The 17,238-nt window shown below is 46.3% G+C and overlaps 2 protein-coding genes across 6 annotated transcripts in view; both read right to left on the bottom strand.

Moving 5' to 3' along the window:
• usp53b (ubiquitin specific peptidase 53b) overlaps positions 1-6,304 on the bottom strand; it is a 31,290-nt gene extending 24,986 nt beyond the window's left edge. The window contains exons 1-4 of one of the 4 annotated variants that reach the window (XM_023829724.2): positions 6,275-6,304; positions 4,849-5,191; positions 2,094-2,423; positions 612-1,195 (exon numbers count right to left, since the gene is read on the bottom strand). In XM_023829724.2, the coding sequence (XP_023685492.2) occupies positions 612-755 (144 nt within the window). In that variant the 5' untranslated portion in view covers positions 756-1,195; positions 2,094-2,423; positions 4,849-5,191; positions 6,275-6,304. The other 3 variants (XM_023829726.2, XM_072707110.1, XM_023829725.2) reach the window with 3 other exon arrangements.
• A 1,493-nt stretch (positions 6,305-7,797) lies between these two features.
• Positions 7,798-15,591, bottom strand: myoz2b (myozenin 2b). Of its 2 annotated transcripts, none has more exons than XM_023829526.2 (6): positions 15,550-15,591; positions 14,003-14,119; positions 12,928-13,094; positions 11,955-12,081; positions 9,967-10,150; positions 7,798-9,133 (listed from the first exon to the last, which is right to left on the bottom strand). In XM_023829526.2, the coding sequence occupies exons 2-6, from the start codon at positions 14,082-14,084 to the stop codon at positions 8,908-8,910; spliced, it is 786 nt and encodes a 261-aa protein (XP_023685294.1). In that variant the 5' UTR covers positions 14,085-14,119; positions 15,550-15,591; the 3' UTR covers positions 7,798-8,907. The 2 variants fall into 2 exon arrangements, with proteins under 2 accessions (XP_023685294.1, XP_023685295.1); XM_023829527.1 differs by lacking the exon at positions 15,550-15,591 and adding an exon at positions 15,406-15,543.
• Positions 15,592-17,238: the final 1,647 nt, after the last annotated feature.

Raw genomic sequence — 17,238 nt, 5'->3', positions numbered from 1 at the left:
CTCCGCCGGCCATGGATGCCTCACTGCGACCAGTTATGGCTTACAGCCTCGAATATAGACGCACTTTCCTGCCTATAATTTCCAATCATTTTTCAGCAACCCTGACCACCTCTTTTATGCTACACAAAATGTAGGCTTCCTCCTAAAATAAGGATCGTGGCCACCAGGTAGGAGGACCTCTTACGTATTCCAGATTAACCTCTGATGTCAGTGGAAAAGTATCCCACTGCATCGTGACAGACGGCCCATAATCACCTACGGTCTCAGCATCGTCAAGTTGGATCATAAGCACCATGAAAAAAATGGATCCCTACGGCGAACAGCATGCGCAACCGAAATCCTTCTAGAAAATCCTTTCTGCAGTTTCCTCTCATACATTTTTTCTATTTGCCGGGGGATTTTGTAGTGTATCCCTCAAATGCAACCTATCCTTCAAAACCAAGGCACTGGCCCTATCTAGAGGGCTTTTAGGCCTATTGTTGTTATGGTCAGTCGATCTCTGTTGTTGTCGTGATGAATTTCTACATGTTCGGGTTGCTGTGAGACAAGGCAGCAAGGGGAGAGTGAGAACAAAGAAGACAATCAGCCCTTGGATGGTGAGGCAGACCTACCTGCACAGCACTGTTGAGAAAGCAGCTGTTCTGCCCAGGCTCATTGAGCAGACCCTTGGTGAGAGCCAACGACACCATACTTCCTGGCTGGTAGGATTTGCCGATGTCGCTCACTGGCTTCTTGAAGAGCTTGACCCATGCCATGAGAGAGTATCCCTGGTGGGGGCAGAGTCAATGGCCGGCGCAAACAGGCCGGTCTGTTGGTATGTCTGGGCCGGGCGTTGAGGGGGACATTAGCAAAGAGGATCCAAGGAAGGTTTGTGACAGATTACCAGTATCCACCCCTCCCTCTCTGGAGGGGCCACGAGGTCTGCTGGTGGCGGTGAACTTTAGCAGCCAAGAATAGCTACAGCAGGTCTGGGTGGCGGCTCCGGGGCTCAAGACCACGGCTGTGTGTCACCCAGAGGCTCCATCCCAAATGTCGGTCCCCCTCCCACGTCTTCCTGTGTCCAGCCACATAGGAAAGGGGCTGTGGGCTTGTACAGACATTGCACTGCATCCCTCTGAACCAGGGGGTGTCAGCGAGGGTCATGTCCAGGCTTCGGCCTGGCAGCCTTGAGCATTTTACTTCGATAGCCCTGGATCTACCGAAAAAAAAGGACAAATCGATGAACATGCAAGTAACCGTGCAAAAGTAGCATCCTACTCAACAGTGTTCTCCTTCTCTAATTTAATTAAGCAACAGCTTAATCAGATTATACATTAGGTCCACTTTGTTAGCTGTAATTACGTAGCATAAATCTTCAAACAGTCACACCTCAACCTGATACACACGTCGTTATGAATACCAACTTCATCCTTTCAACTGGCACTAGATACACGTGACCTTCTATTCATTCGTGCCCTATTAGTGCAGCAGTGTCTATGACCCCATGAGCCCAGAACGTCTGCATCTGTAGGCAGGGGCGCCGCTAGAGATTTTGGGCCCCATGAAAGCATATCATATTAGGCCCCCCAGTCCAAACCAATCCAGTTATTTTCCTAATTTTTTAGGGCCCCTGTCACTCAGGGGCCCTTGGAATCGTCCTAGCTTTCCTCCCCCTTACGGCGCCCCTGTCTGTAGGACGTCAGTCCATCGCAGAGCACACGCTCCCATGCATATTCACAGGGAGAACCTAAGCAGCACTGAACCCAGAGCTTTGGCAGCTCGTGTCCATCTACAGCGGCCTTTTAATTCAAAAAACGCAGCCAAACAAAAAGGATATAATGGTGTTAGAGCATCGAATCCAAAGCAATGGCCCGTATTCATTACGTGACAGTGACAGCTCGGGTCCATTACATAACCCTATATAATTACATTATTTCCCTAATCGGTAAGTGTTATTCAGTCCACATAGGGCTTTTTCCATCCAAGCTGCAGGATATCGTCGTTGACGCAATTACGGCTAAGCGTGTAGCCCAAGGGCACAGGAAGGGGGGCCCTCAGAGGAATCGAACCCGCAGCCTTTTGGTCACAATCCAGATGTTTAACTACAATATTACCTGCTGCGTGTTTTGATGAGGTCACATTTCAATCATCCGTCCCCTGCCAGTCAATAAAGGACATCGCCTGGCATGCCGTAATCTCACTCACTTCGGGAGGAGAGTTTTGGACGAGGTTCCCGGCTAAAACGTCGTGTCACCCTTTGCCCAAAACTGCTGAGTTGAAAATTAGCGATGCCCGGGAAGAGCGCCAGATCGAAATATCGCCGAGTTGCTTTCGGCCGCTCCTCCGGACTCGGCCAACACAATCAGTCAAGGCTGCGCTGCAATTTCTCTCTGATGTCTGAGTCAGAGATCCATGAATCACTTCAGAGCCGTAGCGAGTTAGACCTGTAACAACAGGGTAATAAAGGTAATATGAAAGACTAAGCTAAACAGCCGTTTGCATCTCATTTCCAAATTGGCAAACATAAAATGCATAACCTGATCTCCACACTGGTGAACGATCCCGGGGCCGGTGGTGCAGTGGTGTGTTACACGATGCCCGGACACTTTTCAGGGTTTCCATTCGAGGTTATATGGGTCACTTTGGGTGATAAACACCTGCTAGCCCCGTTCACGTCACCAGCAGCCTCTGAAGGTTAATTTTGGTGTGTAATGGAATTAGTCAAGGGGTATTAAGCAAATTATAATAAGTATCTAAAAGGGTGTCCCATATGCTATGGAGGAGCCCTTGTGGGCCCATGACCCAGAGATTTTAGCGATGCGGTGATGTTTACCTAGTGATGCAGGGTAAAGGAACCACGTGCTTTGCACCTAATAATAATAATAATAATAATAATAGAAATAACCACCAGCTGTGCCCAATCAGTTATACAAAAGCTATATACTTCATGCATTGTTCCATCCATCCATGCATCTTCTAACGGCTTTTCCTGGTTAGGGTCTCACGAAGGTCTGGAGCCAATCTCAGGCAGAACAGGAGGAAATCCTAGTGCACACCCCGGATGGGTATGGGCTCTCGTAGCGGCAAATGGAGGCACGCTATCAACAAAAAATGAAACTCTCGGAGCGATGGCGTTTTAAGAAAAAAATTGGGGCAGCAGCGGGTTAGTAAGACATTAAACTGTTATTCTGTCACGCCTTTCATCTCCGTCTGCTGGCGTGTAAGACCTTCCTGAAGAGGGTGCATGTTACACAGAGAGTGTCAGTGCTGCTTCTGAGTAAGACCCACAGACTTAGCTCTGCATCCAAACATATGCCAGCTAGCTACATTCATTAGCCTGTGTCCTTGTTTTGTCGCTAGAAACAAATGGAAAAGCTCTTTCTATGTGACAAAATCCAGCATAACGGGCAAAAACCTCTTTTGAAGGAAGTAATGAATTGATTTTATTACTCCTAGTACTGCTAAATCGCTGAATATAATAGGCCCAGTAATGTCTGACAACAACAAGAATAACAACAATAATAATAATAATTATAATAATAACAATGTAACAGGCAGATTACACAAATGTCCAGTTCAAGCTGTTTCTTCAGCATGCAGCATTCTTGGTTGTCTAAATATTAAAAATGAAAGGTCCAAAAGTGTTTATGCTAAAAACAAAGACGCATCAACCATCAGATGGAGCATCCGTCACTATTTCGGCCAACAAACGCCAGTGATCAGTGTAAAAAGACACACATTTGGCTCTACACGTTTACTAATACTTTACACTTTTTGTACTACACCCCTTTAATATTCTGACAATATACCAAGAAGTGGGGCGTTTCAGAGCAACTTGCAGGTTTTAAAAAATATATAATAATCCAAACACATTTATCTCGGTATTTTACTATTTCATCTTACTACGCAGATATGGATATTTCCAGCACGCACAGACGTACGTCAGTATCACGATATAGTCTAATATATGAGAGCTTTGTATTTTTTTTTTCAATTATCATTTTATGCTGCATTGTAATAAATATAGAGCTATTATCTTCGTATTGTAAACAGAATAAAATACTACCGATTTGTCATTCAAGATTATTTTATTTCACTTCACAAAACAACGTATTCGTTTACTTTGATTTAAGATTGTCAAAACCTCAAATTAAATGATCAGACATACGATATAAAAAAAACGTGAAAAGTACCTTAATCACTTACTGTACAGAGCTGAACGCTGGACATCAGCACCAGCTCTAGAGCATTTTGGTGTATATGATATACTACGCTTATGACCAACTGCTGTATACTTCCATTAAATATTATAAGACTGATAATATTATATGTAAATAAATACCACAGTAAACAGCTAGAAAACGATTAATAAGAGTCCATAGGACGGACCTACACACTCACTCCAATTGATAAGGTACATTACACCTGTTAACATATACTTCATGATCGGTCTCCAGTTAATCGGCTATAGTACTAGTATTCAGGGGATGATACTAGTATTGGTTTTACTAGATGTAGTCGAACTAAATCGGCTGGTGAAAAAGTTTACGACGTAAAAGCGAGGCGCACTCACCGCTCACCGCCGAGCCAACGGGGCTGTGCGGTATTTTCCGACGGCTTCGGCTGCACTTCTCCCGGTGACACGGACAGAAAGTCCCGGCGCGTTTGTACCAAATTCAGATCGGAAAAAATCGGGAGCTTCGCATTAAATAAAGTAATAATAAAAAATTAAAAGCATTAAATAGTGAGACTCTTTTCCGATTTTGCCCGAAAGAGCAGCAGGGGCTTTTGCTTTCAATCTGCACCTGTGATTTTCACGGTGTGACAGGAGGAGAAGCCGCAAAAGCGACGCTCGTCGACGCTCCGTACCTGAGTGACGATCCGCATGATGTGACGATTGATCGGCAGGTTTTCGGGACTCGCGTCCTTAGCGTCGCTTTATTACGGGCTGTGCGGACAGGCGCTGCGCCGCGCTCCGGAGTCGCTGCTGGGTGAGTGATGTTTCGGGGGCTGCCGATGAGGTCAAACCCCGCCTCCGGAGTACAGTATGCTGCAGTCCCTCACCGGGCAGCCGTTATATTCACCGGCCATACTGTAGAAAGGCTTCCTCCCAGTCGTTTCACTGATCGCCCAGGTAGGACAGCCCGTTCTCCCGGAGCAGGGCGCCCATCCCGCTCCGCCGCTCCGCAGCTGGCAGATGTCGCTGGGAACCCTGCGCCATATTTGCGGCGTTTACCTCTAATCATCCGTGCTCGGTGATTAATAGGTGCAAATCAGGCAAATAACGTTATATAAGACACGCATTACGGCAGCGATTTTCATACAGATGCGGACACGGATGAGAGTAAAGCAGAAACTAAAACGCCTTTATCACAGAATTATTGTTAATATATTACTATTTCTTTCATATTGTGGCAGCGCGGTTAATAAGAGCCCACATGTTTAAAAGGCCTTTAAATATACAGCGTTTTATTGTTTTAGTGTCACTTTGCAGAGTAAATTTTGAACAGTAGGAATAAAGCGTATTGATTAATGAAACAGTGATTCCTTTCATATGGAACAAATCTCTAGCACAAATACCTGCATAACACTATTATTATTATTATTATTATTATTATTAGTTGCAGTATACTTTAATAGTTATATTATTAATCATCACTCTTGTTTTGTTTATCAGAAATGCACTTTCTGAGATATTATTACACAGCACACTACCTGATTATGAATAAAAGTAGTTCTGACATACAATGTAGGCCTATATGTATTTTTTTTTTTTGGGGGGGGGGGGGGGGGGGTGATACTCTGTGTAACAAGTTGACTAGCTTTATGCAATTCCACTGTTTCCCCGTCTTATTATTTAATCAATCAATGACATGTTTATTTTTAAATACTCCTACTTCTCTGCAGGGCATAATAATAGTATAGTAATAATTAAGTAGCCTACTGCGGGGGTGATACAGCACGTGCCTGTAAAATATCCTCGATAGGTTCCCAGCTGACCCGCTTCACATATTTCTCCTCCAGCGTATCATTAATCTCGGTTTTAAACAACTGTAACGAGTATCAACAATTTACGCGTGGTGCCAGTCAACTCGCAGGTTTCATCTATAGTTTGGCGACGGGGTTTTATGTGGATAACTAATGAAGGCTATCATTTATTCTCGGGATCATTTGTTTCAAATTGATCTTCTCATTAAACTGGGGGATTAAGAGTATTGCAGCTGCTGATGCTCTCATCCCTGTCCCTTCTAAAAAGAGATCCGTAAAGGATGATTCACTAGGCAGCCGTACTCACCGTGGACGGCGTGGCTCCTTTGAACATCTGTGGATCCGAGCTGCGGGTCAAAACTTCTCAACTTTGAAATAATTCTGGTGAATCGCTGAAGCGTCGCTGTGCCCCGCTGCACCGATTAATTTGTTATAATAGCAAATCTACTTGCTCTAGAAGCCTGCCAGTCTCGCTGGCTGTGTGCAGAGACTGTGTGATACCTCCACTATAAAATACATTATGCAAATTCGCCAAATGAGAACTTTTAATTAGTACGGTGCAAAATTTTTTTTTACTGCAAATGTAGGAAAGTTAATTACATAAACATGCATGTCTATTCATCCATCCATCCATCCTTCCATCTGTCCATCAATTTATTAATGCAATATCAATATGTTTTTTTATTTTGATTCCAAGCTGAAGACAGATGTCATAAAAAAAAAACAGGTGAACATGTGGCTGTTAGTGGAAATGGTGAGACTTGTGAAAACACGACTTAGATACAATCTATGATTCTGTGACCCAAAAACCAGCAATCAGTTGGAGCTTGATGAGACCGAAAGTTCCCTGACCTCGATGGACCCCATGCACAGCCAAATCTGTTTCCAGATGCATGTTACCCTGAAGGCCATTTGAAGGAGACCGAGGCGATGTCTCAGGGACTTCCAGAGATCGCTAGGTCTGTATATGTTTCCCGTAATTAGTTCTTCCTCATGGTCAAACGACCAATGTACATGTCAAGAAAACCATAAAAAGCATTAAAAATAATATCTGTAAGCCAATTAAACAGAATAATTGCAAAGCCTAACAATGTAAAAACAAGGCTTGATGTAACAAAGCCCCAAATAAGCTTGATGGGCCGAATGGTCTCCTCTCGTTTGTAAATATCTTATGTTCTATGCGCTATGTCAAGTTACACTCCCTGCAAACTCACTGTGTCTGGCAGTCTGATAATGATGGTTGTTGCATTTAGTTACTTGCCAGCGGTAACCTTTCCATGCTAACCTGGGATTCTGGAGCATCTGTTTCCCCTTGGTCGATTGGTTGAGCCGTTCAACTCGACCAATCGTGTACAGTGCCACATCCGTTCCGTCGGTTTATATAAACTGCAGCGCTGCCTTGCGGTGTAATGAAGAGGAATGAGGCGACAAGCAACGTTTGAGCTCACCTTCCTCTATCCTCGCATTCACCTTGTGTCCTATTGATGTCCAATGCAACACTGTGACCTCACAACTCCAGGGCAAGGGGCTTAAAATCCCAGCTCTCCTCTGTATACTTGTGTGGAGCTTCCATATTGTATGGATCTTCTCCATCAGTCCAAAAAAAACCAAAAAAAAAAACTGCAGCAATTAATTGACTTCTGTCAACAGTAGACTGATAATGAAGTTGACCTTCTCACGGGAAGATTGTCTTCGTGTCAATGCACTTGTGTGAAAACGTTTAAACACTTTGGAAACGGGCAGTCATCTCCCATGGGACTGTTCTTTACGGTCATGGTTTTAAAGTCTGTGATCAGTGTGTGCTGGGAAAAAGACATCAGACTTCGACAGTGCCGTTTGCCGACAAAGTTTATTTTCACAGCATATCTAGAGAGAAAATTTATGCATAGCCCATTTCACATGACCCCCAGTGTCGCGCTGGTGCCCTAGAGGCGAAATAAATAGAAGCAGATGAAAAATTCAAATTCAGATTTAAAACTCATAATGTGAATCACGTTATGGTGCCAGCCAGTCTTGTTTATACTTACTGATTGTTTTTTTCTCTATTCCCTACAAGCGATCAGTGTTAACATCCATTAACTCACTGCGTTTGGAGCTTGGATGGAGATAAACAGCTTTTTATTGTTTAATGTTGTTGATTTTTAGCATGCATTTGTTTTTTGCTTACCAATGTAGCAATGTTTATTTTCTGTATATATGTAATAAAGAGCACTTTGGTACCAGTTCCAGTCTTTATAGGTCTAATCAGATCCACCTATATCTATGTTCAAGGCACAATTCACGTTCGTGAAAGACGTATAGTGAACTAGCTTATGCCATAAATGAACACTGCACACTCAGGTCCATAAAGTACAAATCCATACCAAGCTTTTGTTTCAACCAATCAGTTGAGTACTCTGTGACTGTGACTCTTTATACTCACCTGGTTGGTTGAAATAAAACCTTGGTCTGGATTTGTACTTCCTGAACCTGAACTTTCCACCTCTGTGTTCAGTGTATGGGTCTTTATATGTAATCTGTGGGTCTGTGTGTATATTCTATTGTAAAGCTAAAACCAGCGATAAAATAGTACTAACTGCCGAAGTCACACAGCATTCAACAACTGGACAAACATTCATCTTCTACAATAAAATATAAACTAACAGTTTAGCCTGTTGGTTTTGAAGCTTTAACTGTATCAATTCGTATTTACAAGTCAGCCTGATATTTGACTGAATAAAAATTTAGCTCATGTAATTTAGCTATTTTGTTGAATTACTCTGAATTTAAGATCTAAAGTATACAATCATTCCCCTGATAAAGCTCACCATCCAGAAGACATGAAATGATAGCATGCTGATCTGGTCACATCCCAGTAGGTGGCGCACATCATGAACTGGCATGGCTTTCACACGGCCTGCCTTTGTGGTTACATGAAATCGTCCTCTGCAGTCACGCAGTTCAGAGATCGTCGGATTCGGGGATGGCCACGGGCTCCAGAGGCACGGTGGGTATGATCAGGGGGACGCCGTCAGAAATCCAGCCCTGTGCCGTCCTGTTGAAGGTTGGCCGCTTGCTTCTGGGGTCCTGGAGCTCGGGGTACTTGGGGAGACTCAGATCCATGTCGGGCAGCTTGAACGTGATCCCTCTGGGGGCTTTGTCGAAACCCCCGAATGGAGTGGCTACCCTGGATGAGGGAAGAGCAGATCGCCGTCAAACCCGGGACCGCGGCTCGAAGCGGCACACTCCCGTTAAAAATGCGATAATAGCGCAGTGCTGCACTGGTCTTTGAACACCCACACAACAGGACAGCTTCATTTCCACATCCCTCAAAGCAAGAGGTGAGACGCAAAGCGAGTCAGTCACTGGGGTCCATAGCCCATCCTGGAGGCTACAGGCGCAAAGCATGGAGCAACCAAGGATGGGGCACCAACCCGTTTGCGAGCCACACACACCATTCGCTCACACAAGTCCCCCCTACGGGCAGTCTGATAACTCCAATTCACCTCAGCATGTTTTTGGACTGTGGGAGGAATTTTAGTCCCAGAAGATAGAAATCCAGACCAATTTCTTGTTTCAACCAACCAGCTGACTATAAAGAGTCACAGAGTAGTCACCTGGTTGATAGAAAGAAAATCTTGGTCTGGATTTGTAGCTTCTAGACTTGATATGCCCAACACTGGAAACCAGAATACGCAGAGGAAACCCCACAATGGTATGGGGAGGACATGCAAACTCCACACACATGACACTCGAACCCTGGTCCCGAAGTTGGTGCTACCAGGGAATGAGACTGTGCATTTGGTCTTGAAGCCAAAACATGGAAATTTCCATGCTGAATAAATAAGTACAACTGCATGTATCTGAAAGGAATTACACGGTTTCTCTGGGAGAGTAGTTCTTGCTGTAGCCCAGTGTTTTCCAACCTTCCTTGCATCCTTGGGAACCCACAGATGGTGCATGTCCTCCCAGGGAGGGAGCAAAAACGTGGACCGTCTATGGCTGGAATGGGTGTCATACCTATTAAAGCTCTTGTAGTCTGGCATCTCTGGCTGGGGCTCAGGGACCGGCATCTGGGCGTGTAGCGTTTCGGCCAAAGCGGGGTCGTGGATGATTGCCTGCTCCCAGGGGGACTGGTACGACTTGGGGACAGCTGTGGTGTTAAATTTCTCAGGAGGAACATCCTTCAAGGGGCCGCCGTAACCTACGAGCCGGGCCGTTCATCCGTGACCGTCAGACGCTGTCGACACGCTACCACTCACGCGACACCTGTGTTTCACCCTCGAGCTCCGTAAACATGACCTTGGCGTGACTCAAGGCCAGTCCATGCCCCCTAAGCCCAAATCCCAGGCTCTTTTTTAACTCCACTGTTGGCTTGTAAGATAAGACAAGATTAAACTTTCTTATTGTGCCAAGGCATAGTCTCGCCATGCAAGATTAAAACAAAAATCAGAGTTTAAAAATACCAAGTATAAAATCAAAATAATAATAATAATAACGATAATGATAATGCAATTTTAAAGACATATAAAAACAGTTTAAAAGATGGCATTTGTAAGATGATAAGTAGCTAAAGGAGGTGTGTTTAAGGGTGCATCCAAGGCACTATATAAATATAGAAAAATACAGGATAACATATATGCAAAAGAATCAAACAGATCATTAAATAAATACTATTAAGATCAGAGTCCAAGATCGACGGGAAAAGCAGCTATGATCTAGAGCTGGAGTCCCACCCTGTGAGATTCCCTGCCATGTAGTGATGCACTCTGTCCAAATCTAGGAGGATGCACTCTGTTCTCTGCCAGGTACAGTATATCTAGGGGCAAAAGGAAGGTCTTATCTAGCCCTTGAGATAAAACGGGCTGCTTGTGTATTGTGTACAGTGTATTCTGGCCCGAGGAAAACATGGCCTTTTACAACAAACACGCAGCTGGTGACCTGCATCCTGCCCGCAGTCATGCGAGTCCCTATCCTGACCTTATTTCGTTATTACCTACAGAAAAACAACAACAGAAGCGCAAGAGCCGAAGGCCATGCCGGCGTGAGGGATTTGCCGGAGAGAGCGTCTTTTCATCTAGATGCCTGTCACAGCCTGTATTTATAGCCTCCTGCAATGGGAATGAACTCTGACTTTCTATGTCTTAAGGAAATTGAGTTCTTATGGGGGGGGGGGGAGGGGGGGGTTGCAGGCTGCAAGACTAACAGGCTCAGCAAATTAATAGAGAAAAGTGCCGGTTACAGACTGCCCCTAACAATAATCCGCTAAGCACTGAACCACGCTGTGAGTCATCTGCACGTTGGTCCCATCCGCTGGAATTTACCGCCATTTCTGAAAGAGCAGTGCTGGCTACTGACTACTAGCTGTTAGTTCCGCTTCCTTTTTGAAGGTTTTTTTATCCAGTAGCCTGATCCTCTGGGACCTTTGGATACTGGGGTTAAGTTGGGATCGTACAGTACAGACGGCTGACCGGACTGGTCGCGATTACCACGTCCCCTGTGGGAATCAGGCCTGAAATAACATATCGTAAGCTTGCCTTCATCTCCTAATGTGCAAAGAGGAGGCTGGTTAAGAGGATTGTGGGGAACACACAAGTCTATCGTGTTAAACCAATCCTAGGGGTAGATCTCGGACGGGCTGCTCGTGGCGGCCGTAAGCGGCGGTGCTGGCCATATCCAATAGGGGATAGGCTACAGGGGGCTGATTATTTACATCTTCCTTTCGGAGGCCGCCCAGTAGGGGTATGTATATCGCGCGACCGGGTTTGCTTGACAGTTCACTCTCTGCTAACCGTAAAATTCATTGCCTTGCACTTTTCGCAGATGTCAGCAGAAATTTGAAATATAGGATTTGGGTCTGTGCCCTGCGGTGACTATTTCAGGCAGAAACCCTGGGGACAGGAGTGTGGGAAGCCATTGGGTTGTATCGTACAATCGGGCTGAAGGCTCTGCCAGGGGCCGCGCAGCAGGGGGTCGCCTGCAGGGGGCAGGGTGGCGATGGCACCTACCAGGGGCGATGTTGTTGGGGTGCGGAGGGGACCTTGGATCGGGCGCGTTTGCTGGCGTCTTCGCACCCGGACCGCTTCCGTCGCCTTTGCCCTCCTCGTTTTCACGGCTCTGGCCCTGGACGCCATTCTGGGAAGAGGGAACACCCCCGTCGGAAAATCCCGGAACCTTCCCAGCGTGGCCAGGCCGGGAAATCGGAATTTACTGCCGATATTAGCGCCGGCTCGCACGTTAACGATTCCGTTTTATTAGCGCGACTCTTATGGAAGACGTGAAGCAGCTCATGTACATAAAAAATAAATAAGCCTCGTCGTGAAAAGGCTCGCATATAATTAGAAGGAGAGCTTTTTAAAGAGTGACTTACAGCCAGATCCGCCCCCCCTCCGCCCAAGGCCCCCCCCCATAATTATTTGGCTTAACAGACATGACATAAGGAAATGAACTCCGGGCAATTATCCAGCTGAAACAATTACATACAGTGCTGGGGGCAGTCACCCCCGGACACATATTTCCCAAGCTGCAAAAATCTGGTTACTGGCACTGTAGTTTACATGGGGAGGGTTTAGGGCACAGAATTAACAGTGACCCCCCTAACTTTGTGCGTCACGGTCGATCGCATACAGTAGCAGTACGGAACGACGTGACAGGCTAAAGAAAGTGCCAGAATTGGCTGAAATCGTCGGAGCCTAACGGGGAGACTTCGTCATCACCGAGGAGACGGCCAGGGGCCGAGGCGTGTGGCAACGATGCCGTCGGACTGACGTCGTCAGATCTGCTTGCTCCGTCAATCTCTTCCCACCCCCGGGAGTCTAGCTTTCCGAACGAAACTGGCGGGACACACGAACACCCGCCACCGCTGACAAATTTGCGGAGCTGGTATCAAAACTGGGAATGCCGTCCGCATATGGGAGGCTACCCCAGTTGCGCAATACCCCCCTCCCAGACACGAGGAACCGGAGCCTGAGCCTGCCTTACATCGAGTTGCGCATTGGCCTCGTTCTGGATGCTCTCAAAGGTGTACTTGTCGGACCTCCTCTGCCGCATCTTGAAGAGGCGCGATCCCTTGTTGGACAGCAGTGACAGCTCCTCCAGCATGATGTCCTTGGGCGTGCTGAGCTTCTTCCCCAGGTCCATGGCATTGCCTGGGGGTGGGGGTCGGGGGGGGGGGGGGGGGGGGGGGGCCAGTACAGTGAGCTTCCTCGCCATTCCAAAATCAGCCCCTACCCTTGCCACTGATATGAAATATTTCAGCAACACCCTGATCTTCAAGAGACAATGTAAAATGCAAAGGTCCCCTAAGACTTAGAAAACATATCGGAAAATAGAAAACATATCGGAAAAACAGGACTCTAGTTTCCGTAGGCAGGGAGACTTTTCGAAATTCAGTCCTTTTTAGAGACCGCCAATGACCTAAAGTCACGCTTCATGACTATATGTTACAGTAGCAGGAATCAAAACTCACTCAGTCCTCATGTGATCCTACATTAAAACTTTCTTTAAATTTTCTAAAACTCACAGAAAAAGCACCTACTTACAAACTCGACTGAAAGAGTTTTAGAAATTTGCTCTTCAGCTGAGCCTGTTTAAAGGACATTTTAAAGTCCATGCTGACTCTACCCATATTCTCCTGATTTCAACAACAACAAGCTAATCTTCATTGTAACATACTTGTTCAGCTATCGCCTTTCTGACGCAACAAACACTATCTGCAATCAAAGTAACTTTGACAATTATTTATTTAGACGATGTATAAATATTGAAACGGTATTCCTATGGATTTCCTTGTACTTTGTATAGCCCGCGGAGGTCTCAGCGACATCCCGAGTGGTAAAGGGCATCCAAGTCTTCAGCTGTTGCGGATTTGCGTGCCTTCACAGTGGGACACAAACAGTTGTCTCTACCCCTGACCAGAAATAGCTGTCTCAGAAGGACGACTACAAAAGGATCAGATGCCATAGGTCACGCTATTAGGGTATTTATGGCACACGGCAGGGATGGCCTCTAGCGCCCTGAGCCCAAGGTGTGTGGGGGTTCGAGGGCCGCGTCATACCGTCGTAAGCGCGGACCTCTTGGCATATAGCCGCAGCCTGCATCTTCTTCTCCCTGGTTGTCATCATGGTGACTCGTGACATGACAGCGTCAGACGGCAGGCACGTGTACCCCGGGACTGGAACACACAAAGGACGTTGGATGCACGGCTTGCTCCGCCCACTCGGGCGTGCTTCACATCAGGCCTTCTTTCTCCCCTGCTGATTGGACGCTGGTCGCCGCCAAGGCGGAGAGTGTCGAGTGGGAGCGAAATATTGGGTTGGTTTAAAGGACAGAGTTAGTAGCTTATTTTAAATGAGCTCCACGAGCTGGTGAGCTGTGCCCGTTGAGGATGTCAGGTGTCGTGAAGGGTTTGCGATTCACGCTGTTCGATGCCAGTATCACCCACCGCACTGAGAACATGCTTACGGTCACATTTCTCCATTGTGCATTAATTCTGAGCACTCCAGTCAAAAACCGTGCTGATCTCAGGTGTTCTAGCGGACACCGGCCTCCTATAGAGCTTTTTCTCCTCTTATTCTCCCCAATCTCTCAGATCCTGTGTGGGGATCTTCGTGTCTGTATGCCGAGCCTTGTGCTGGAACGCAGCAGCGCTATCATACGAGCACCAGTTCCCTCATTACTGGCTCCTGTTCGACCAGGGCGCCCCCCCGTCCCCGACGCTTTTTAATTTAGCCTGGATGCCCCAGTGCTGCGTCTCATGGCGTATCTAATGAGCTGCGAGGGAGCGCTGCAGGACTCACTCGTCGTCGCAAGAAGAAGAACACTCCTTCGTGTCACAATGCACAGGAAGCGCAGCGACGGATTGTCCGACACAATTTCCTCGGGGTACGCCGACCCCCCCTCCCCCCCCCCCCTAGCTGAAGGAGAATAACAGAGAAACTGCCAGACGATTGGACAGCCAACGCACGCACTTCAGGAAACTACTGAGAAAAACACCCCAGGGTGCCGTGCAATCACATAAGATTTTAAGAGATGGGACACGCACGTCCATCACGACGGCCTCCCCGCAACTCGCAGACCTCAATGCGCCCTTCTGTCTGTCCTTTACTGCACGTGTTCAGGCTCCCATTTACTTAGTTCAGAATGGCCATTGACTCCGTAACACCTACTGTCAGTTCCATTCAAGTGTTAACCTGTACAGTTAAAAGCAAAGCGTGGCATTTTAACGAACAGAACTTCACAGCATGCACCCAGAACACAATGAAAATGCATTTTTTTGAGCCAGTCATCAAAGCTATATATAAATAACAAAAATAACTTTTTCTACCCAGAATTAGGAACCTGAACCCTTTGTGTTGTTATTGTCCTCGTTAATGAAAGCACAAAAAATGTATCTCACATTTGCATTCTGTAATTTAAAAAACCATTCTAATGAACAGATATTTAGCTGCTCCGGGTCACCTGAGGCACTGTGAAGGACGCGGTAATGCTGTGCACGCCATCCAACTCTGTGAGAGCTACAATGCTTGCTTGTGGCGGTAAGTTACGTGAGGATTTCCATGCAGAAGCAGAATCAGCGTCGCCACAGAGGGAATAAAGTCCTACCTGTGTTAGCACTGCGTTCCTCTTGCACGCCGTGTATCCTTGAAAGCAGAGAGCTCGAGGGGGGGGGGGGGGTCAACCCAGGTAGTCGTTCTGTGTGGATCCTCACGCTCCCCAGGACTAAAGCAAACTGGGGGGGAGGGGGGGGGGTAGGACGTTCGAGTGTCTGTTGTTGCTGGTATGTGGCTCACATCAGCTGCCTAAATATAGAGCCCCCCAAACTCTCTGAGCAGCCACACAAGCTTAGCGGATGTGTGTGGATGTTAGTGTATTCGCATGCGTGAGAGCAGGTCAGCGGTCAAGGTTTATCATGGCTGCTATATCTATAAGCGTGTGTGTCTAGGTCCCTGGACTTGCCGATATAGAAACAGGTGCATCCAGATCATGGATTACACCACAGCCTGCTATGGGGATCTATACATTGGCAGGTTCTTGGGTGGTGGGACCAAACATTCCGAGGCCCGATTCTCAGCCCAGTTAAGTGTTGGTGCCAGGGGCAGGTGGGGACAAAGCTGAAGAGGCGGGGCTTATTCAGGGTGACATGGGCGGAGCCTTATCCCAGCTTGATGTGGAATGACACAGCGGACCAAGGTCAACCCCCCAACAAACACAGGCCACTCTTGCATAACCCGTCGCTACTTATCTGACAGTTACCACTTCATCACTCCTTCTTTTTTGGGGAGTGGGATCCGGAAGCCGTGACACGGGGCATGCGGCGGGCCATTACCATAGCAGCAGACCCATGCCGAATGTTTGCATGTAGCGAGATTTCCCATCCTGCCCGGAGATATGAGGGGAATGTACACTGGAGACAAAGAGCAGGGTTCCTGACTCGGTTACAATGCCGCTCTTAGCAATCCGTCATGTCACGATGAAATAAACGCCACTATTTATAATTTAAGTGCGTCCAATTTTCGGATCTTTTCAACAATTTGTTCTGTCACCACGGCAGTGTTTACAGCTATTAAATTGACTTTATTTATTTAGCTTATTGACAGATATAAGGATTTATAGTGTAATTTCAGTGTAATATAATAATGCATGAAGTGTGTTACATTCCGCTACCTAGCTGAAGTGTATATAATTACTGTCGCTAAACTGTTCCGATGCTATTTTAGCGCAGCACTCTGATACGTGCCTCACGTTACACTGTAACAAACTCCTGACTGAGACATAGGACAATGGCCTGAGGCTCGAACCCGAAAGAGCAGCATAAACCATAAGACATAAGACACATTAAGCTAACCGATTGAAAAGACCAGTATAAAATATATTACATCATTCTAGGCATGCATTTTATATTAGTATCTAAAGAGCAAACAAATCTGTGAAGGCACATTTAAGATTAAACTGCAATATGGTGTCGTCTTCTGAAGTATGACCATTATGGAAATCATATTTAAATAAGATGCACGTGTTTATATAACAGGAGTGGGAGTGTTTGGACGGGTGAATTTTAATGTCAGTCGAGGATAGTTCAGCTTTACAGTGCCTATTCTGAAATTTATTAGAGAAGTGCATACTGAAATGATTTAGGTTTAGTTTCATAAAGATGAACTGCTTATCAGTTTAAAGTGAAATGTGCAGTGGAGATTGTCATAAATGACTATACGGGCACTGTTATGTGTTTGGAATAGCAATGGGGGAAAGCATTTAGCTTTGCGGGAGTGTTTGGAGTCGTTGGCATGGAAA

The sequence above is a fragment of the Paramormyrops kingsleyae genome, chromosome 25, assembly GCF_048594095.1.
Source record: "Paramormyrops kingsleyae isolate MSU_618 chromosome 25, PKINGS_0.4, whole genome shotgun sequence".
NCBI lineage: Eukaryota > Metazoa > Chordata > Actinopteri > Osteoglossiformes > Mormyridae > Paramormyrops > Paramormyrops kingsleyae.
This window is presented reverse-complemented; position numbering and strand designations above follow the sequence as displayed.

Excerpts from the sequence above, each read along its gene's own strand:
- myoz2b (XM_023829526.2), bottom strand. The coding sequence starts at position 14,084 with ATGTCACGAGTCACCATGATGACAACCAGGGAGAAGAAGATGCAGGCT. Across the intron at positions 13,095-14,002 it reads AGAGGTCCGCGCTTACGACG|GCAATGCCATGGACCTGGGG; the intron begins GTATGACGCGGC and ends CCCCACCCCCAG. Across the intron at positions 9,134-9,966 it reads GACTACAAGAGCTTTAATAG|GGTAGCCACTCCATTCGGGG; the intron begins GTATGACACCCA and ends TCCCTCATCCAG.